Source organism: Parasteatoda tepidariorum, chromosome 1 (assembly GCF_043381705.1).
Source record: "Parasteatoda tepidariorum isolate YZ-2023 chromosome 1, CAS_Ptep_4.0, whole genome shotgun sequence".
Lineage (NCBI taxonomy): Eukaryota > Metazoa > Arthropoda > Arachnida > Araneae > Theridiidae > Parasteatoda > Parasteatoda tepidariorum.
In genome coordinates, this window is record NC_092204.1 from 63,031,369 (window position 1) to 63,054,814 (window position 23,446).

At 28.6% G+C, this 23,446-nt stretch overlaps 1 protein-coding gene across 5 annotated transcripts; it reads left to right on the forward strand.

Annotated features, from left to right (window-relative positions):
* Nucleotides 1-6: 6 nt before the first annotated feature.
* Nucleotides 7-16,095, forward strand: LOC107455768 (breast cancer metastasis-suppressor 1-like protein). Of its 5 annotated transcripts, none has more exons than XM_016073461.4 (11): nt 7-256; nt 3,377-3,523; nt 4,621-4,711; nt 5,572-5,699; nt 6,304-6,383; nt 8,095-8,191; nt 9,699-9,794; nt 10,918-10,982; nt 11,063-11,093; nt 12,808-12,934; nt 14,337-16,095. In XM_016073461.4, the coding sequence occupies exons 2-11, from the start codon at nt 3,391-3,393 to the stop codon at nt 14,458-14,460; spliced, it is 972 nt and encodes a 323-aa protein (XP_015928947.1). In that variant the 5' UTR covers nt 7-256; nt 3,377-3,390; the 3' UTR covers nt 14,461-16,095. The 5 variants fall into 5 exon arrangements, with proteins under 5 accessions (XP_015928947.1, XP_015928955.1, XP_015928964.1 ...); XM_016073469.4 differs by having other exon boundaries at nt 21-315; XM_016073478.4 differs by having other exon boundaries at nt 22-256; nt 9,702-9,794.
* The last annotated feature ends 7,351 nt before the right edge of the window (nt 16,096-23,446 follow it).

The following is a 23,446-nucleotide window of genomic DNA, read 5'->3' on the forward strand; positions in this document are numbered from 1 at the left end:
TTTTTTGTAATGGCAACTTCTGATGTCCTTTTTCTAACGGAAAATGCGGACAAGGGACAACTCTTCTTTTGTTTGTTTATCATTTTAGTGTTGATTAAAGTGTATTCATAAATGACAATAATTAAACTACGATTAATGAATGGGATCTGATATATGACCAATTAATTTCTGTTATTTTGTTCCATAATTTAGTTATATCGTATGTTTCAATAAAAAGCAATGCCTGACTTATAAATATAAGCTGTGATTATATCTGGTATACATCTTTTCAGTAATTACTGAAAAATTGACACTTATTAATGCAGTGAAACCTGTGTAAGTTGACCACTTGTGGTGCATTGCTAAAGTGGTCAACTTATAGAGAGAAACGAGTCATTTTTTCCCTTAATTTATGTTGTTCTTATAAATTTATTTCCATTGTACCACACCTATAAAAATAGTATAAACAAATGTAACTACTTCTTTAACATGACATTAAGATATTATTTAAAAAATACTTCAAGTGAAGATTTCCGTATAATCCGCAAAAATAATCCCCAAATCTTGTGGCATATGTTTTTAGGAAAAAAATTTGCTTGTTTAAAATCCATTTAGTGATTGTAGTTGGCATGATAAATCGAGAAGCAGAAACCTCCCCTACCTCAATGTATGTGTTTTTAGAAATGAGCTTTATTATCAGAATTAATTAAAAGAATTTCCATAATTTTATCGAACTAAGAAAATATATTTGTATCATGATCTGCCGAACCAATTAGAAATGCTTAGGTGCTAAATAGATTTTAAGCTTCAAAATTTAAAAAAAAAAGCATGTAGACGTTAGCGCAAAGGTGTCTTCTGTTGCCAAGATTTAGTGATTATTCTGCAGCAGATACGAAAATCTTCCCTAAACTAATTAGCTTATAAATCTTATTTTGTTAGTAAGGCAAGCAAGATGTTTATTATTAATAATTTCATAAACTTTCAGTGCACAAGTACAATTACAAAACATAAATAAAATTTCTTTCATTTTAATATTTTGTCACACAAACATATTTGTTATAAAAATAATTCCTTATTTTTATTTGAGGCTGTTGCTTTGAATTTACATCAGCATAATATTTTATAATACAAACATATATATCCGTCAAATTTTGGACACAGTCTAAACCTTCTAAAAAATTTTAAGTAGTTATCTCAATGTTAGCAGTGATGGCTTCTTCTCTGTCTTGTTCATTATCTTATGTTTCTTAAGTTTGTTTTTATCGATTAAGAGTTCAACTAGTTTTCTTTTTCATGACTCATTTCAGATAAAAATTTATCACACTCTGTCTCCAAGAATATCTTTAATTAAATGTCACTATTCATTCAAGGAAACAGATCATGGAATATTTCAATGAATTCATTTATTAAAATGCTAATTGCTATTGGAAGAAATGCTTTTGGATTGTCACCTGTTTTAAATGAGTTGTTCAAACAGCTATATTAAAAAAACATAAGAATGAGATGAATAGATTTATTTAAAGAGTAAATATTTCATTTCTAGTTTGTCCTGGAGGGCAAACTTGAAGTGGAATTCAAAATGGCATAGAAACTATAGTTAAACAAACTATTTTTCCCTAGTCAGCATAGGAAAATTTTCTAGTTGTGTTTTGTAACAACACTCGGCAAATTTTACTTATTTCACTGGTTAATACTCACAATGATCATGTTATAAAGGTTTCGCTGCTTAAATGGAATAAATTCTATTTTTGATAATTGAGGGCAACTTGAAAGGCTTCAGATTTCTTTTGAAAGGGTTTCACTATTTACCCTTTAGTCAACACAGTGCACTACCCTTAAAATGTTTTTATTCATATCACTATTGTTTCTTTAGCAATTTTATATCTTTGTGGGATTTTTCAAACAGATATTTTTAATACAATGTTACTATGCTGGAACTGTGAATTAGAGTATTGTAATTTAGGCATGCTCATGTATATAGGTATATATATAGTTCATGTCTAGTCTAGTGTCTTTTTAGTTTCCCAACGCCTTGCCCTATTTAAGGTATAAGAATACAAAAGTCTTCATACACTTTAAACTAAGTATTTTACATAATGTGTTTACTCTGTTTTTGATTCAAATTATTGTCCAGAGAGCATACATTACAACATCTTTTCCTATTACAATGATAAGGTATAAGCTGAGACATCTTTTGCACTCAATTTGTTGCAACAACATAAATCATTTACATTTTTAATGATCAAGTTTAGCTGTTTTACACAATGATAAAATTTATACTAAAACGTAAAGTAATCCCGAGAAATCCAAGCAAGGATAAAAATTCAAAATGGTTCACATGTTTTGAATACCTAAAACCAGACTATTAGTGGGTAAAAATGTAAATTTTGAATTCTACTCTTGCAAGAAATGTTATTAAGCAAAATTTTAAAATTGTTTACAATTGGAAATTAAATGTATCTAGAATGTTATACAAACTCATATTTATTTACAAGCCAAGAAACATTTTACTGTGTTTTATTAATTTTTTTCTTCCGAGATAAGTTTTTTTTTGTAAAGAAACTTTTGAACTCACTATTACAAGTTACACAGAATTCAATTCTGTACCAAGCCATAATTGGAAACTACAGTAGAGAACCGATTATCCGGAACTGTCGGGACCATCGCGATTCCGGATAACAGATTTCTCCGATTTTCTGAATCGCTACAAAATACCGTTTTTTTTAATGTTTATAAAATTAAACTAAAAAATTATTTTGAAATAGTTTTAGAAATAATAAAAAATTATAAATAATAATACACTTAAGTTTAAATAAGGAAAGAAATTATGAAATAAAAATTATATGCAGGCTTATATATGTTATTAATGTTATTATTAACATTAATAACATATATAAGCTATTTGTGCTTACGTGAGATTCATCTACAAACGGCTTTTGATCCGTCCTCTAAATCAGTTCTTTCGTCAACTCGAAACACAGTACGCTGTAAATAACAAAATGGGCTCAAAATCTTGCAGGGAAAAAAAAATTTTTTTTAATGGAAGAAAATTAATTTCCGGTTCCGAATTTCATTCCGGTTTTCTGATTTCCGGATAAGAGGATCTGCACTGTACTAATTAACACACTTAATTGAAAATTATGTGTGTATTAAATGTGTTAAATGATAATAAAAATGTTCATTACTATTAAATAAATGGAGTTCCTATTATTTTTTAATTATATCTGTGAACATTCAATTAAAAAAGACATTTATGAACTATCATTCATTATGCTTTAATATAAATTAAACCTGTTTCATTTCCAAGAAAAATCTGCAAATAACTTTTTTCCACTTTTAGAATACTGTAAGAGTTTTATTTAAAAACTTGAATTTTATTTAAAAAATTATTTTTTAGAATTTTCATTAAAAATGCCTGGTGTAAAAAGTATGAATGATAGTGATGGGGAGGAACTTGACCAAGAAACTGCTGAAAGTGATAAATCTAGCAATGATGACACAGATTCAACTTCTGGCTCTGATTCTGATGATGATGACAGTTCAGGTAAAATAATTTAGATTTTTTTTTTAAACTTCTACATACAGTGTAGCATGAGTTTTTTTAAAAATTAATTAAAGGTTGAATACTGTGTTCATGAATGCTATTAAAAAATTATCGCATTCGAATTTTTGAACTCTTATTTTTTTCTTTTCTATCTCCGTTTATTTTTATAATGCTCAAGAAACATTAGTTTCTCTTCTTTTTATTTTTTCTCTTCATAACTTATTACTTAATCTTTAGCACCATAAAAATATTTTATATTTTTTACTATACATAATTCTTTCCTTTATTACATAATAATTTTCTTCTTATTCTTTAAATATTACAAATTAAAAAAAAAAGAAAAAATTTATTTTTATTATTTTTAACCATTTAAAATATAAATATTTTACTTGTAGGTTTCTCACATTTTGGGCTTTGGCTTAAATGTTTGCAAATCAATATTTTTTTAAACTGTCATCTTTAATAAAATAGATGTATTTCCATTTTTAACTTATAAAAAGTTTTTCTTAACTTGTAAAACACATCTTATTTGTTAATTCAAACTTTCACATTTTTACTACCACATTTAAAGGAAAAAATGTACAAACAAAATCTAAAATAGACATAATTTTTCATGAAATTCTAAACTTTTTAGTAAAATGTATTATCTACAATAGTAAAACTCGGGAGCTTACTTTTTTGTTTTGAAAGTATTTTCAAAAAATTTGTAAATAATTGAGTACATTTGCAAAGAGTACAAGAGAAAAATTAATATCTGTTTCATGGGTATTTTTGAAATTAAATTTCGAAAACAAACGAACTCTACTTAAAACTTTGAAACTTGCTAAAAGAAAAATTTCAGCCAAATATTCAATAGTTTCCATTTTGAAAAAAGAAAGAAAAAAAAACATGGCAAATTTTTAAAATTAGGTGAAATTTCACACTAAAAAACATTGTTGGTGTTTTTTCTTTTTTAAGCTGTATGTTTCTATTTGTTAAACTTTTTCTCAGTTTAATTTAAAATTAAACTCATATGTTCAATGCTTTATTAATTTTGTTATATATTTCTTTTTGCTGCAATTGATTTACATTTTCTGACATTAATCTTTACATTTTAGAAATGGATGAAGATGTTTGCATCCGTAGGCGGAGTGACTGTTTGTCTCAAATGGCTGAGTTGGAAAAACAATTTATACTTATGAAAGAGCAGTATGTTTCATTTTTATTCATGTTTAAGCCTTTATATGACAGTTAATAAGAATATGCAAAAATATTAATTAAACACATCAAAATTCTTTACAGCAAATAAGTTTTTTTTTCTATTTATTTTTATTTTTCAACTGTATACTTATTAATTTAATGCATGTCCCATAATTTCATAATATTTCTATTGTGATTAAACGTGTTGTAATTAAAAAAATATATAGTTAGTAATATGCATGGTTCACTTTTTATTGAAAAAAATATTTCAAAACATGTTTGAAACATGTAACATGTTTGTTTAAAATTATTAGTAATAAAAAGTTGCGTCATGATCTATATTAATTCAGTTAATAAAAAGTCAGTCAACCACTTAGTATTTTTTTGTATGTTTTGTACAAAATAAATTTTTGTCTTTTTTGCACAGATATTATTTATTTATAAAAGTTGTAATGAGTAATACATAAGTGTTGTTTGCGGGAATGTTTGACTAAATTAATTATGCTCATTAAATTTATTTTTCAGAATTATAATATCTGGTTATGAGTTACAAAAGCGTGTTTAATAAAATTTTCTGTAATTCACGTTAATACTTATATGAAAAGGGTACTTTTCAGAAGAAAAATTTTAAATTTTCTTTTTTATTATGATTCATAGTTTTGTTACTAAAAACATTGTCTGGTTGTAGATAATCAATTAAAAAGTATTGATGGCTGTTTATAAATATTCTTTTTTTTAAAAAAGTTATAGTTTGTATTTTTACTGTATTTTTTAGGGTTTTTTTTTCTTTCAGTGCTTAGCATTTATTTGTTTTGTTTTCTTTTTGCAATATGTATAACATAAATGGCTAATCCTTTATTAAATTTTAGATTGTATGAGGAAAGGAGCTCTCAAATTGGATTAAGATTAGAGGAAGTAAAAGCTGGTATAGCTTTAGAATATACTCAACCACTGGAAGAGCTTCATCAAAATTTGGAAACTCGGTTAGAAGTTGCTGGTAATTACAACATTATATTGACGATGAATTTAATAACATTTAACAATAGTTAATAAATCTATTATGTTTATAAAAATGTCTTAGATTATGAATTTTCATTGTGTATTATTTCATTTAATGTAGCATTATGTGAATAAGCATATTGTTAAACGTAAAAGCCCAATTTGTGAAACTAAATTATATATAGTATTTTATTCTTAATTTCTTTAAGATTTATTTATCATATTGATCCTGAAGTAATGTTAATCATAAATCAATTTTTGATGCTTACATTTTCACTTTGCAGTAAATATTTATATATTTGTTCATAACTTGTATTTGAAATGTTGTATTTAAAAAAAAATATTGTATGAGAGAAAATTTGATGGAGCCTCAACCTTTCGAATCTGTGCATACCATGTGAGAATACATGGTTATGAATCTGTGTATACTATGTAAGAAAGTAAAAATTCTTACCTAAGTGTGAATATTTTTACGGAAACTGTTTCGTTTCTGTGTTTTTTAAATATTCATATTTATACTGCAAAATTGTTGTAAAATGATTTCTTCGTACATGGTTGTGTTAGCCTTGCGAATGTTAAACTATTGGTTTATTTCTTTATAGATATATTAAAGGACTTAAGAAAGGTTAATGTTAAACATATAGTCGATGCTGAATATCAGGCCTCTAAACAAAATTTAGAAGTAAGTTTTTATAGCTATGCTTTGAATATGTGAGTATGTTTGTATTGGAAAAAAGTAAAAAGAAAGGCACAAAATGACCTGCATATAACACTATGTATTGTTCAATTCCCATTAGAAAATACATGTCCTTTAGCAGTTTTTTTTTTTGGCTTAGAGATGTCAGGCTGCCATGTCTTTGACTAAAAATACTGTTCATTCTTTTAGTTCATCCGTGCTGTCGATTTATATATATGTATAATGCTTTTTTGGTTTATATTTGTCTTACATTTATTTTATTTATCTTTGTAATCACATGAGCTTCTGATTGAACCATGCATTATAGGATAATATAAAACAGCTCAAGTTTCTTTTTGAAAGCAAAGAATAGATAAGTTTTCTATCACATAGCCAGTAGAGTATGGACCGAATCACTGCTACTTTCAAGTTATAAACATTCGTTCAACTATAAATATTGGCTTTTTGGGCAATCCAGCTCATTGTTTCCAAATAACACTATAATTCTTTTATTTGGTTATAATTCCTTTTTAATGTTAGAAATAATTCTGTATTAAAAAGCACGCAGCTATGATTTGTTATTCATCTGCACCTATTTTTTACGAACTTTTTCTCACCAACATCAGCGATAACTGCCAATGTAGGGTTTGTTTTCTACCTGCCCACACAGATAGGTGTGATGTAATGATGGAAAAGTGTGAGGAGCAAGGTTTTGCTTTAGTACTTTCAAGCTATCAGATAGTACTTATCCGTTGTCTTTGTTCAAAATGTGTAATTTTGAGTTTAAAAAAATAGTAATCTTTAAATACAAAATGATTTTATTGATATAATATTCTTTCTTATAGTCAATATTTAATTAAGGCTGAAAATCAAGCTTTTTAAAAAATCAAGATGTAAAAGGGTAAAAGCTGGTTAGAAAATCATTTCTTCCTTCCCTTTTAGCCTTTATAGGGAAGAGTTAAATATTTCTGATTACTAAGATTTTTTTTAACAGTTATATAACACACACATATATAGGACTGTTTATTGCTTAATAAAAATTAAATAGTGTTGAATAGTTTATTATTAAGAATATTAAAACATTATTTTACCCTCAGCAGAAGATGCTCATTAACTATTTTGCTATTATAGTGGTGCATCCTATCTTTTTTATTTTAAGCATGTAAAAAATAAATTATTTTCTTATTTATCATTAAAATATAATTATTTTAAAGACTCTATATAATAAAACATGTTATTTTCTCCTTTTTAGTGTGGTCCCTTTTAGTTACTTATGTTAGAAAGTGGTCAAAATTTTGATTGGTATTAAAATAGCGAAAAAATTATAATTATCCTATTTATCATCAATCACAGAGCTCCAGTTGAAACATTAGTGCTGTTGCTAAACAGAGCAGAAAGTGGTTGTAATTTCAATTGATGATAAATACTATTCAGTGATAGAAAAACAATAAAAAATTATTTTTAACGATTGAAATTTTAATTATTATCTGTTGCTAAGCTTCAGCTTAGTTTTAAATGCTCTTGACTAATCAGAAAATTGACCAAAATTTAAATTAATAATAAATTATTTTTAGTATTTAATTCTGCCCATAACAGTGAGGAAATTATTGAAACTTTTATTAATGTATTACAAGTGAGCTTAAATGTATTTTATGATTCATTTTTTTTTATGTGTGCATTTATTTTTATTATAATATTTTTACAATTTTCCTATCAGAGTGAAAAAGCTTTAATGTGGGATAGTATAAGTAGTGATCTGGAAGAAAAAATTAGAAGATTGGAGGAAGATAGAAATAGTGTTGACATTACCTCAGGTAATTTAATAACAAAAAGTAATTTTTTTTACCTTTTTGGGAATTGAATAATATTTGTTTTTATAAAATATCTACCGAATCTTCAGCACAAAAAAGGTAAATAAATAAATAATTAAGTAGGAAGACATAAGTAAATTTGTAAAAATACTGAAGACATCTTTAAAATATTGTATGAGGCATATTTTCCTAGTATTTCTTCAGCTATGTTTACTTCTTTGAAGCTAATATTTTTCAATGTGTGCGTGCAGTAATGATGATTCTATGTAAAATGCAAAATAAGTAAGGTTTCTTTTGAGATAGTTTAACAAAAGTGAAACAAACAAAAATTTGACCAAATCTAAAAGTTGAATATATATATATATATATATATTTCTTTAAACTAGCACAATTTGAAAAAAGTTTTTTCTTTGTAAATTTTGTCAAAGAGAGTATTAGGAAACATAATTTTTTAAAGAAGTTCCTGCAATCATTCTGGTAGCAACAACATCATTAATTAGTGAGTGTTTATGCTTGTCTTACTGCAAGCTGGGTAAATCTACTTGAAAAATAGATCGTGTATTGAAAGATATTGTATATTTCTGTCTTGCTACTAATATAACTTACGTATTTCATATCCTTTTGATGTCATGTAACTCATAAATTTTCTAATCCGGTATAAATAGACTCATTAACTCTTTCGTTTCAGAAAAACACCTCTAGCAGAAATCGTTATTCTTTAAATATATCCCACCTGTATAAGAAAATTTATAGGAAATTAATATTTTTAATAAGTGTTAGGTGCAAGTTTACTTTGATGAATGACATTTTTTTTTAAGAAATATCTATGGAGTTTTTTTTTTCTCCCTCTAAATATTTAAATCACTTAACTTTCACTTTATTGGTAGTTGTTATGATATTTTGATAAATAGCCAAATAGGAGATTTCTTAACATGATCAGTGGCAGTTTTTTTACTCATCCTTTATTGAAATTTTGAATTATTAGGTCATGGTAATTTCTAGTCACGATCTTTTTAATAAATATAATAATAATAAAGCATTCGTGGTTGGTAAAAAGGAAAAGAAATAATTCTGTACTATTTAGACTCAGAAATGAAATCACCAATATTTTCAAAAGAGTCTCCCGAAAGTATATCGAAAATGCTTTCATAAGTAAAAATAATTCAATTCAACAATATCTTCGCTATCAATGTTTTTTCATATTTCACAAACTTCAAAACTTAAGAACTAATTCTCCTTAGTAATCTTCCTCCATGATTTCCTAGTGCAAGAATTATAACCCCATTGTGATGAATTGCAAAAATGTGATTTTATAAAATGTTTTCTATTTTTTTTTTTCATATGTTCTATTATTTTGTTGCAAGAAACAACAAATTATAAGCAACTATTTATAAAAGTAATTTGTGCTTAAATTGTGGCCATCAAATCATATTATTTTTAAAAGGTGGACTATGTAAGTGCTATATTTGTTTTAAATTTTACATTTGTTTCATATTAAACTTTGTTTCAGAAGTTTGGATAGAGCAAACAATCTATAAAAAGGGCAAAAGAAAAAGTGAATCACATAGTTCTGCTGGAAAAAGAAAAAAGCCAGTCACTGTTACAGATATCCTTTTTATCATTCACTTATTTAATGTTACTTTCAAAATGAATAATGTGTGATTTACAGTTTAGGCTTTTAACAGAACTATAAATGTTATACAGGATCACGAGAGACTTCTATCAGAGAACTGCCAAAATTAGATTGCCAAGACAATTTACTCTTAGATATTTGCTTCATTACCTCAATTCGTAGTTAAAGTCATTAATTTCTTAGACACTTTTTAAAGTTTATTACATTTGCCAGATTATTATTCCCAGCATGTCATTTTTCTCGTTAAATTTCACTCCAATAATACATGAGGAATTATGGTCAATTAATGTCACTTCTCATTTGTATTTTACTCTTTTGCCACCTGCTGTAAATCAAACTTGATCAACTTTACTTTTACGACTTTAATCTTAAGAAAATGTAAAACTTTTTCTGTAAGGAGGCTTTTTATTAGTCTTTTATGAAAGGTTGTGTCTATTCTTTTTGCCATTAAATTCATAAAGTAAATAATTAGTGCTTTTAAAAATTTGTTCTAGGTGTTAATCTTTGTACTTTAAGTTTTTTTTACTGTTCTTATGTATCTTCTGATACCTGCTTAAATCTTTTAACGTTTAATCCTAAAATAAGTGTTCTGATTAAATCATAAATACCTTCCATCTCAACCAATAATTTTATTTCTGTTATTCAATGTAGGAAAAATTGTTTGGGGGACAAGTTATTATATGAATTTTCTCTTAAAACAAGTAATGCCTAAATATAATAGAACTCTGCAACTTTTCTGATTCCTTCTATTACAGTTATTTTTACTGATCCTCACTTGTTTAAATATTGTAACGATAATTGTTACTATAGAGATTGAATTATTAGAGAAAACTAGCTGAGGCAGCTTTGGTTGAGAAACAAATGCAGTGCTTTAGAAAAAGAAAATATATTATATTCTATTTCATGTATAGAAAAAAATCTATATTAAAAACTTTAAGTCACTTAAACTCATTTATTTGTCATTTATTTTTCACTAATTCTTTAAAATTTATAATTATCTTATCAAGAATTTCTTATTAATGAATTTTTATTCATGTAGTGTAAGCTTTTGTATCTTATATGTAAAAATTTCTATTTTTTCCTTAATAAATACTACGTCCATACATTATATATATGTTACAAGAAAATGAAATTCTTGAAGATTGGACTACTATTAGAAAAGTAAATATTGCCCTACATCATTCCCTATTTCATGACTTAATTATACGTATCTAGATCTCATTTTCTTTTATATTTTATAGGCTTTAAAAGCTTCAAAGCAAGGTAGCGATTGTAAGTTGATTTTTGGACAATTTATTATTTTCCCTAATTTAATTATTTGTAATTTGTAGTTATTTTTACAATGTTTGTATTGATTTCCCCCTTAGCATATTTTTCTCTAAATCAGCCTACAGCCTTTTCACTTTAATGCATTGTAAAAGAAAATTATAACACAAGTCACAGATTTGTTCAGGTTACTAATATTAAAAATGATTTTATTATCTTCTGCATGCCATATTTCTGTTGTTTTGCATGTCACATATTGTAATTTAAATAATTCCTTCTTATTAACCTTCCGTTAGACGCGCGCAATTATCTGCTCTATAAGTTTACATGTCAGAATTTCTAAAAGTGCATATTTATATTATACATAAATATAGCTTATTAACTTATTTTCTTATGATTGTTAAATAATAAAAACCTTATGTATAATATGTTAAAGATATATAAAGTGATAAGTAAGAACCCTAAATGAATATGCTTTCACTAATTTTCAGAATTTGATTGATAAAGCCTAATTTTATTAGATTAGCTTAATTTTAATAAAAATGCAGTATTTATGTATGCATAAACATTTGAAAACAAAAGCCTAATTTTATTAGATTAGCTTAATTTTAATGAAAATGCAGTATTTATGTATGCATAAACATTTGAAAACAAAATTCTCTGCCTTGTTTAACGACAGTTAAAAAAGTTTTGTTGTAATTTGTAATGCTTAATCGTTAGTGAAGCCATTATTTTGTATTTGCATCTAAATTTGAACAAATTAAGTCAACAAATAAGTATGAATAAAGTTATAATTAAGGATAAAAATAATCTCATATTTCTATTTTATCAAATAGATCAGTTTTTTCAGATGTATAAAATATATTTTAAAATTGAGAAATCAAGGAGCACAATCTTAACAGTTAAAAGTAGAGTAGACATAGATTACACATAAATAAGGTATTTATTATTATTTGAGAGTTATACATAGACAGAGATGCCAACTGCTCCGGACACGCCAAAATAATTAAAAAAAACGGTGAGTAACTACAAAGCAAATTTTGAAAATATTTGAGTGTTTTTGCTTGCTTTTTAGAAGGTATAGCATGGCATAAGTTCCATAAAGAGGTAAATAATATAAGCCTACGAATTATTTAGAAATAGTTCTGGATAAAAATCTACTAAATTGAATTTATTAAACCGAGAATAACAATTGATAAACTACCACTTTAAAATATTTTTTTGCTGTCCAGAGCAGGTTGGCATATTTGCATAGAGAATAATTTAAGAATTTAAAAAAAAAAAATTTAGTATTTTGAGCAAATGTAATTTCCCTTTGTTCTGAAAACTACATTGGTTTAAGGGTCTTCATAATATCTTAGAATTTTTGTTAAATAATTCTAGAATAGATTAAATGAAATAATTAGTTTCTAATGCTTAAAAAGTTAGATTTTAGAACACTTCATCTTCTCATTTTGTGGCATATTGGAGTGAACTATTAATTGAGCTGAAAACCAAAATGTAAATTTTTGCCTTTGTTTCAAATGTAAAAAAATGCCCTTTTTGAGGGCATTTTTTCTGATAAATTTACTTTCATTATAAAATTTATAAATCTAATAAATGTATAAAAATATATTTTGTGTATAAAAGACAATTTATATGGCATATTTCTCACAAAATGTTTATCTATTGCTTTTATGTGAAGAAACTTTTATATTAATACCAAATATGCTATCTATAGATGAATTCAATGCTCCTGAGCAACGGGTTAATGCTCGTTTTGCGGATGGAAAATTGCTTTTCAAAGGAGATAGTTTTAGAAAAGGAGAAAGTGTTTACATAGATGACAAGATCGAAAATCCATGGCTGTAAGATATGTTTATTTTTTTACACATTAATTTATCTACATTTTACGCATTAATTTTATTTTTATTATCTTCTTATTTCTTTAAAATAAATTTCTCCTTTGTTTGCAATGTCTCATTTTGTTCATTATTAACCTTTTCAAGTTAATTATGAACATTCTTTTTTTAAGTCTTTTTTTTTCTTCAAATCTGAGTTATTATGCAATTGTTACATAGAGTGGGGAAAAATTGTATGTATCCATGCATAATTATTCATTTATGTTAAAGGTTATTAATTAACTGTACTCATAACTATCTTCAGTAGCATAAGTAGATTATCTAACTGCTGACTCGCAGTTTAAATCATTTATAGAACAAAATTTGCTGCGTTTAACTGTAACTATGATGAAGAAAGTTACTAGTTAAGTAAATTTTTTTAATGTTTTATGAAATTCTCTAAGACAATTTATTGTTTTCTTGTTTCTACTTTATAAGTTTCTATCTAAAAATTGTATATTTTTTGCATCTAAAATGATTTCTGAACAATTTATTTTAAGTTTTAAAAGGAAATGTTTTACAACTATTTTTAAATCGATAAGAATAATTTGTCAGTATAAAGATAGTTAGTTATTAGAAACGTAGTTGTAAGGTTAATTCTAAAATTATAAAACTTTAAATTAATGTCTTAAAAATATCATTTAAAAATTGAGTGACCATATAACCTGCGTTCTAACCGGTAGGTAGATCACGGTACTGAGAAGGATAGACATGTTTTTTAACACCCAATTTTTTTTTCCAAACTGTTACTGAGCAACTATCGGGGTGTAAATTGAGTTGGGAGAGCAACATTGTCCAGATACATCTCAGTGTTCATGTTTCCAAGCACAGGAACAAAAGAACTCAGGCCAAACTATGAGAAACACACCAACATCATGCCCGTGGCCTTTTCTTGATTCTACTGTTGATTCACTAGGCTTGATAGTGTATGTTTGGAAAAAGCTGAATAAGAGTGTGATGAATGCTCATTATCAATAATAAATATTATTCATAGCTTGCAACTACAATCCAGCCCATTTAATTTTATTGTTTTATCTTCAGTTTTTCACATGTAACTTCTAAAAAATTGGAAAACTTTTATCAACTAAAAAAAAAGGAAACTTATTTTGTACCAAATTGTGAATTAACCTAAAGCAGATGTTAAATTATTGATAAAATTTTAACTTTATTATCAATGGAAAATCTTGAGAAATTAACATTAGTTTGAGTCACCCAGTATATGTTTCTATTAAATAGAATAGACTGTATTATTTTAAAACATATTTCTGTGTTTGTTATTGCTCTTATTGATAATGTGTAAATAGTGCAAGTTTTTCACCATATATATTATAATTAATTTGTTTAATGTGAACAAATTCATTCATTGCAGAGCTCACGTGATATCTGTTAATACTAGTGAAGTTCTTTTGCAAAAGCAAGATGGAAGTTGGACAAGGATAGGGATTAGTGATTTACAGTCTGGTAAATACAATATCCGACATGAAATATCATAAGGAAAATTACTTCTATTGTAATCTGGTTGTAAAAGTTTTTTACCGAGCTGTCTTCCCATGATCTCTTCTAAGTTTCACTGCTGAGATTACTGTATTAGAGTAACTCTCACTGTCTGATGTGTTCTGCTTCAAAAAATTACTGGATTGAATGATTTGTATCATCAATACTATTTGTACATAAAAATGTAAAATACATGTATATTGAGCTTGTTTTTTTTTCTTTTTTTGATAATCTTGTGTGAAATGTCAGGTGGGAAAAAGTGGAGCTATGATCAAGCTTTTATTTATATATTTTTATAAAAGGCTCTGTGAACCTAGCTATTGATTTTATTTTAATGAGACTTTTAATTGATTTCATGTGAATTGAATTCATTTAGATTAAAAATGAAGCAAACTTTTTTTTGTTTGATTGTTTTCTTACTATTATGCATTCAAAAGAATATGTTTTGACATTTAATTCTAAATTTAGACAGAGTATGTCTAAAAAAATATGTAAATATTGTTTTTGAATATCGATTATTTTGAAGATTGTTCTTAAATAAATGTATTAAAATTGTATTTAAATTCTATATGTAATAGTACAAATGACTAAAAATACATAAGTAAAATTCCAAAAAAAAAAAATTCTTACTATTAAATTAAAGTATTAAAGACTATCAAAAGTAAGTTTCACTTAAGATGCAGAATATTCAACTAAATTTTACTCAAAATCATCGAAATTAGTAAAAAAAAAAAAGTGTTTTATTTTCTGGCATATTTGAAATATGAACAACAGTGTAGAAATAAATATTTATAGTCGTTACTATATGCAACAGCATGTATTTTTATTGTCTAGTTATATTGTGGAAATTGTTTAACTGCTCTATGTAGACAAACACTTGCATGAAAACTATTTTTATGTCTTTGAATTTACTGACTAAATTGCATCATTACACTCTTTCAGTATTTTTTGTTCTACTTGGATCTTATTCATTCAATATTGGATTCAGTATTCTGTTCTAATTTCCCTGATCATTCTTTTGTTTAGAGCATAAAATTTTAAAGAAATTGTGCTTCACTATTAAATTTGCTATGTAGGGTTATAAACAAATAAGTAAATTATTTTCCAGCTTTTTTATTATAAAATACATAGCATTCAATATTTACTTAAGTTAACACAAAGGTAAAAAATACCTAGCAAAGCCTACACATACACCCAATTTAACAGTTCATGATAATTCAAAATCTTTATTCAGACTTTTTAAACTTTCTATGTTGATCTGTTTTTTAGATGTCCCTCTACCAGTCTTAATTAAAACTGTAATAGTTTTTGCCAATTTGTAATAATTTTAGAAGAAATTCATTATCGACTTAATCTAACTTACTGTATGTGTTGATCATAAACAGATAGTTTGTAAACATTAAACTTGTTATCAGTTTCTAAAATTAAAATATTTGCTACACTCTTAGTATATGTCTCTAAAAAGAATGAATTGATCATCTTGATTCAAAAGGAGAAAATATGTGTTTTTTAATGTACCCCAACTTTACCACATGTGCTCACTTTACCCCTGCTGACCTTACTGTGAAATTCTTGATTTTAATTTCTATTGTTTTATTTTTCATGAAATAATAAAGTTATCATCAAACGAGAAAGATTTATAAAGATGTAATTCTGAAAAGTGGTAAATGTATGTTTTCATCACTATTATTCCACCTCTGTCATTAGGGATTGTATTCCTGGTGTACCCTGGAATTTTGGGTTTTTCGTATCATCCTTTCAAGTCTAAAAACTAGGAGAGGGACATGTTCGCGGACTTCCGCAAATCAAAAACTAATAATCGGACAAAATTTCCACAGTTTGAATTTTAAATTTTCACTTAATTCTACAAATGGGACATTTACATACATGTGAAATCCACCAATTTAATTCTTTTCGTTTGGCAAGCTTTCACCATTTTGAATATCTGTAACTGAACTGGAATCCGCTAATATCTTGATTCATATTCACGTGAGTTTAATATCAAACATCGATAATCGTGTTTATCCGATTTGAAAATGACAGTTCTCGATTCGAATTCACACATTTTTAAAATACAATATTGCGAGTCATATTCGACATAAAATCAAACATCGATTTTCGTGATTTAAAAGCTACGCATTGCGATAGGTATACGCACGATTTAAAAATCCAATATCGCAATTTGTATTTTCACATTTTTAAATCCAATATCGCGGTTCTTATTCACACGATTTTAAAATCCATTGTTACAGTTCTAGTAAGAACTAAGTTTTCTCTTAAATTAGGTACTATCAAAATGTGATATTCTGTTTAGGTAGGTAATTTAGTTATAAATCTTAGCTCAAAAAATTATGTTAAACATGTAACATGTATGGTTTATAAATTTATATCTTGATGTCGAGCAAGTGCCTAAAAATTTTCAGGGTTTTTCACTTTGTCTCATAATTACCCTTATCATTCACCAAATTAGTTCCAAAAAAGTATTAGTGAGATCAATGCAATATCTCTCAAGCTAATAGCCTAATTTATTTAAATTTCTATTGCATATTTTCTTATGCAGGCTTAGAAAAATTAACTTTGCTTTTTATTTATTAGAGGAAAGCTGAGAAGAAGTACATTGTTTGTGCTTATTTCTAAAGCATAGAATTTGTTATAGTGTTTTATTATGCACAAAATGTTGTTTCATAATATTGTTATCAATTTAAGAAAAGAAAATATTAAGCTTCTTTATATTTTCACATTGGTAATATAAAAAATGCTACGTATGCAGAATTTATAAAATATATTGGTTATCTCAAGAAAGTGGTAGGAGCTGTCATAATTTGATTGTTCTGTAAAATGTTTAAAAATAAATAAAGTTAGCAGATTCAAATTCCCAGGAAACAATCGAATTCCAAAAATTTCATTTTGAAAAGAAAAAAAAACTAAATCAATTGAGAAGTTGCAACAATGTTAGGAACATCTTTTGTTTTGTGAATTTTCTCCACAAAAAATAAATTAAAATTTTAGGATTTAAGACATTTATTCAAACATAACAATTAACTATAAGTTTTTATGATTAAAAAGGTGAAAAAAAAAACTATTTTTGGAAACGCATTGAGTTTCACTATTTTGCACCTCAAAGCGTAAATCTAATCAAAATTTAATACTTCTCTGCAAATCAATTTTTAATGACTGAAATTTCAGATATAAAATTATGCAACTATGCATCACTATTTTAATTAAATGCATTCTTATTTTATTAGCATTACAAATATGTGAAACAACTATTGAACTATGATATTCTATTCGATTTAAAAAGCGAAATAGAAATATTTTGGTTCGCATCCAAATTTCAAGGTATAAAAAAAACTATTACCGCAGTATATAGTATGGGAATTCCCCCCCCCCCTGAAAATATAACTTCGCCGTTCTATGGAGCTAGCGCCAGTCTCGTGAAAAAACAATCGATAAAACAATGTCGTATCAAAAAACCTGTAATTGGTAAACCGTTTGCCACAGCTCTGGAATGTGCTACGAACCTCGAATTTGTGTAGCAACAGTATTGTGCAAACTAATCTTCAAAAGTAAAAGAAAAAATTGTGTACCATTTAACAATCTGCGAGCACGTACTACGTGCATCTTGCCTGGGTCGATTCGGTAATGTAATAAATGTCCCATTTGCAATATCGATATTTGCCCAGCTGATTTTAACGACTTAGGGTATTGCTTTGGTACGCATCCAAAAACTACTTGCATAAATACGCTAACTGAAAAAGATTTTTAAAAAAATGTTGGAGAACAAAATTCCTACATTTTGAATCAATTGATCGAAGAGGGCGATGATTGCATCATAATTCAGAAAGAAAAGGAGAATGGTATCGTTATAGAATAGTCTTTTCTCGCGTTCGGAAAGAAATTATAATACATTTATAAAATCGCTATGCATATCTTTTTACATATATCAAAATAAATTACGGGACACCACAATAGTGACATATCACAAGTATATAATGGAACCCAGATGATGCAATCAAATAAAATTCTAAACAGTGATTTGGAAGAGAGGTCATTGAACCCAGATTATGCAATCAATAAAAATCTAAACAGTGATTTGGAAACGAGAACATTGGACTCGGATGGTGCAGTCAATAAAAATTCTGACCAGCGATTTGGAAACGAGGTCATTAAACCCAGATGAGGCAATCGATAAGAGACGCTTTTTCGGAACAGATGGACTTTTTTTCATAAAGGTTTCTACTTAGTCATTATACCATAGAAGTATAACGAAAATAAGTCTTTTCGGGGCTATCTTCTTCGATGGCACTACAGCCCTGTGTGGGTTCTTTTCCTTAAGTCTTTTCTAGGCATCTCTTCATTTTGTGCTCCAATTTTCTGTTTTCAAAATATCTAGTCTTTTTCAAGATACCATCTTAGACGAGGTCTAAAGTGAAGCGCGTCATTTCGTTTTTGTTAGCAACATACGAATACATCTTTCGGTGATATTAGAATTTTAATTCTAAAGGTCTTATACTTTTTCCTAGTAAGTGTTAGATTCTCTTGATAATATTGTTTATTAAAAAGATAACGGAAATGTGCTACTTGAATATCAAAGAGAGCTTGATCGCACTATTGGCGATCGAAAAAGGCTACAGGTGGCGTAGAGCGGAACTCTCTACCTATGTGTGGAGAGTCATTGAAGAAGGAAGTACGTTAGTTAATGCCTTGATTTTTAAATAGATTAAAATCTTTTAAGTTAGGAAACTATATAGAACTGAAAACTATATTAAACATAATTCTAAACGAAAGCGTCATGGAAATTTTAAAAAATATTTATAACAATTAAATACGAAAAATATTAAGAAAAGGAAAAATATCGTAGTACATTCCAATACAACTGAAACGCGGACCAAATTTTGATGCATCCGATCCGATACAGAAAGGTTTATTCATATGTTGTTTACAAAAAAAATAAATTATAAGCTTCACTTCAAACCTCGTCTTAGATGGTGTCTTGAGAAGACCTGAAATTGGAGGACCAAATGTAGAGACGCTCGACAAAGACTTGTAGAGAAGGCTGTTGTGACACTCCAAGAAGAAGATTGCTTCAAAAAAGCAAGTGTTATCGAGAAAGAGATTAATTTCTATTGTGTAATGACAAAGTAGAAACGTTTCTGAAAGAAAAAAAAAGCAAATATGTTCTGAAAAAGCATTGCCTATTAATAGCATGATTTGGGCTCAATGACCTCGTTTCTGAATCACTTTTTAGATCTAGGAAGAATCAGCTGGGTTCAACTATAAACTTGTGACATGTCTCGATTGAGGTGCCCGTTATTTATTTTGTTATGTGTACAAAAATATACGATTTTATAAATGTATTGTAATTTTTCTCAAAACAACGTGAGGAAAGACTAATCTATAATGATACTATTCTCCCTTTCTTTATCAAGATGCAATCATCTTCCTCTTCGATCATTGGATCCAAAATTACTGAATTTTGTTCTCCGGATGCACCGTTTTGCAAACGGTTTCTGGATATGTACCCAAGTTGTTAAAATCATATGGACAAATATCGGTACTGCAAATAGGGCTTTTATTACCACCAAATTGGCGCAAGCAAGATGCCTGTAGTACGTGCTCGCAAATTGTTAAATGGTACAGAATTTTTTTACCGTTAGAGATTCGTCCGCGCAATACTCTTTGGATAGCCACTCAAATTCGGGGTTTGTACCTCGTTCCTGGTTTTTTGAAGACGTGAACTCCATATCGCGGGTGCGTTGCAATATTACAATTAATAAAAAATGCATTTCATCAATATACGTGAAATCGGCATCCACAACTCAAGCTGAGAATGCTTTCCTTGAAAAAATTGGGACAGAATAACCACGTTTTTGAAAGGGTCAGAGTGCTCAGCTATTTTTTCGAGTGACTACATGTAGAAAAAAACATTCATTTGGGATAGCCTGACTCGTAGGGTGTTGGTACCCATGACCAAGCAGTCGTGAGTTCGATCCCCCCGCCGAAGACTCTTCGTGTACAGAATGCTGACTGGTGCTCGGTAAATCTGTCGGGGTCGCGAAGTTCTCCAAGTTCCTATAGAAAATCTAAGCCTCTGAGGTTACTGGATCGGGGATTGATCGTGCTCTGGTTCAGGTCAAAATTAGGATGGATGGATGGTGTTTGAATGTGTCCTACCAGTAAAAAGGAATGTGACGTCAGTGGTGTGCCGCACTAAAGGCTTGGCTGACTCTCGCCAGGGGCGCCAGCTCTAGTCGGGGCTCAAATATTGCTTGAGCAATGTGGTAAAAATTTTAAATTTGTTGAAAAAAAATCGATGGGGAAGGAATCGAATAATTTTCAATATTTTGCATCCAAACATTTTCCTTGCTTTTGTTTTCATTGTTTACCCTTATTTATCGAGAAATACCCCTTGTTGCCACAGTTAAGTGTTTATTCCTGTATGTGATTTCTCTAAGCAGAGAACAAAAACTAAGGCTTTCCTTTTTCACGACTTCTTAAACTAATTTTTATCTTTGGATCAGTCTGCGTAGGGACCGAGGGTGTGCGGTATTGGTCCTCGTTAAACTGTGCTACCGTAAAGTGCTCAACTTCGCGTGCAGGTCGTCGGGCTACCGAAGCGGGGGTGCCATCCCCTCCGCAGAGGATCAAAATTGTGAGGATTCGTGAGAAGCTCATCATCAGGGATGTTTCCCAGACCGTCGCCAATAGCCCATTGTGCAGCTCTAGTGCGACGTAAATTAACAACAACAACCCTCCTAAACGGCAACATAATTCATCTCGTTATTAAGTCTTTTCTAAGTTGAGATAGTTTTTAAAGTGTGATGATCAATTTTAAACATTTGTTTAAAATGTTTATTTATTTATTTTCCTTCAAAACGTTTTTTTAAGATGAAAGTGACTTTTCAAAACTCATAATTGAAAGGTAAGCAATGTTATAAAATATATTGCTACAATCTATTTATAATACAGGGTGTCTATAAAAGAACTCCGGGGTTTTAAAAATTCATATCTCACTAACTATAAAAGATAGCAAAATTTAGTCGATTTCTCTGAAAAGAGTGACTCAAAAAGTTTTACTCATACCAATTGGGAATGTTTGTATCAACTGTTGGCGGCGCTGCAGGGCGTTGACCTTGAAATGGATTTGGATTTTGGATTTTTTCTTTTGGATTCCGTTGGATTTTTTCTTCTGGGGGCATATCAAGAATCTTGTGTATGCAGAGAAAATTCGTGATGTTCAACATCTCAGGAAACGAATAGTCAATTGTGTGGCAACCGTCCCCCCAGACATGCTCGCCAGGACATGGGAAGAGGTAGAATACCGTTTAGACGTCTACCGTGCCACTAACTGGGCTCATATAGAACTTTACTAAGTCTTAAAAAAAACTTGCAAATGTAAGCTTTTCAGTCATGTATAAAACATGTATGTATGTTTTTTATTTCATTAAAATATTTTGCCTCAAAACCCCGGAGTTCTTTTATAGACACTCTTTTATAGACATAATTGGATACCTACAGTAGTACGGGTATCTTGAACCTGATTGATTGTTGAAACGTGGTATTTGTTTACGTTAGCAACTGTTCTTTCCATTTTATTTCGAGGAAGCCAAGCCCGTCAAGTATCAATTCTCTTAAGTGATATATTCTATATTCTTACACAAGCAGGCCTCGCAGCGCTCCTATATTTCCTATTAATCTGGAAAAATTGCTATATTTCCTATTTTTTCCTATATTTTCTGTATTTTTTTCCTTAATTTTCCCTTATAATCCTTTCTCAACGTCCGAGGTCCCGATTTGCGCTAGTCTGATGTCAATCATCAAACCACACCTAAAAATTCTTTAACCAATCATCCGTTTGCAATGTCTTAACCCAGCTGCNTTCTATGCAAATTTTGAATCTATATTTTTTAAACAAAATATTAGGGATTCTTATATTATTTTCAAAACATTCCTATAAAATTCCTATAATTTCTTAAATGAATTCCTATATTTCCTATTATATTTTTGCTCTGAGTCACTTCTAGGCCTGCACAAGCCGACTAGGTGGCCCAGTGGTTAGCGTGCCTGACTGCGGAGCCGATGGTTGCGGGTTCGAATCCCGCTCAAGGCATGGATGTTTCTTTCTCACTGTGTTCTATGTCCTTTCTCCTTTGTGTGAATGTGACCGCCGTATAAACGGGATTGTGGCTGTGTGCCGTGGGCGACGCTGCTCCACCGCCGTGGCTTCGCCACAGGTGCCCACTGGGTAACGAGAAGAGAGTAGCAATTCTGGCTGGCCAAAGGGACACTACATCCCAAGTGCCCGCCATTAAAAAAAAAAAAGAAATATCCTTACACAAAGAATCTTTCACAAGGATTTTAATTCTTTCACTATGCATTTCTTACTTAACACAAAGACAGGCATGAAGAAGTCATGTAGAATATAAAAAAATTATGCATCGCAGTTGCCAGGTACACAAAACAAATCGAAAATATCACATGGTTACAATAAAATTCATAAGCAAATAATAAGTTAAGTGAAAGACGTAGACGATAAAAATTATATTTCAATAAATTCGATGTGCGATACGGCGCTATATTTAGTTAACTTCACTTTAATTAACATTCTAACTTATGTCGAGAAACTTAACACGCCATTTTATTAATAAACAATCAGTTGACGTCATGGGTCACATGTGTGGGTATCCGTGATCTTCTTCTTGAAATGCAAGTACCTAATTGTATTGATTTTTATTATTTTAGTAATAATGAGGGATCGAAACTGTTTAGATTATAAGGTATACAAAAGTTGATATTATGTGAAATAAAATCCAATGTTTCAACGAAATCAAATAAAATCGTCCGAGAAATAAAAATTACAAAAAAAACGGCTTTATTTTTTTTCATGAACTATTCAACTGATTTAATGATGATTAAATTTTGTATATTGCTATTTTAAATTAAATAACGTGACTTGAAAGTTATGAATTATAATTTTCAAAATTA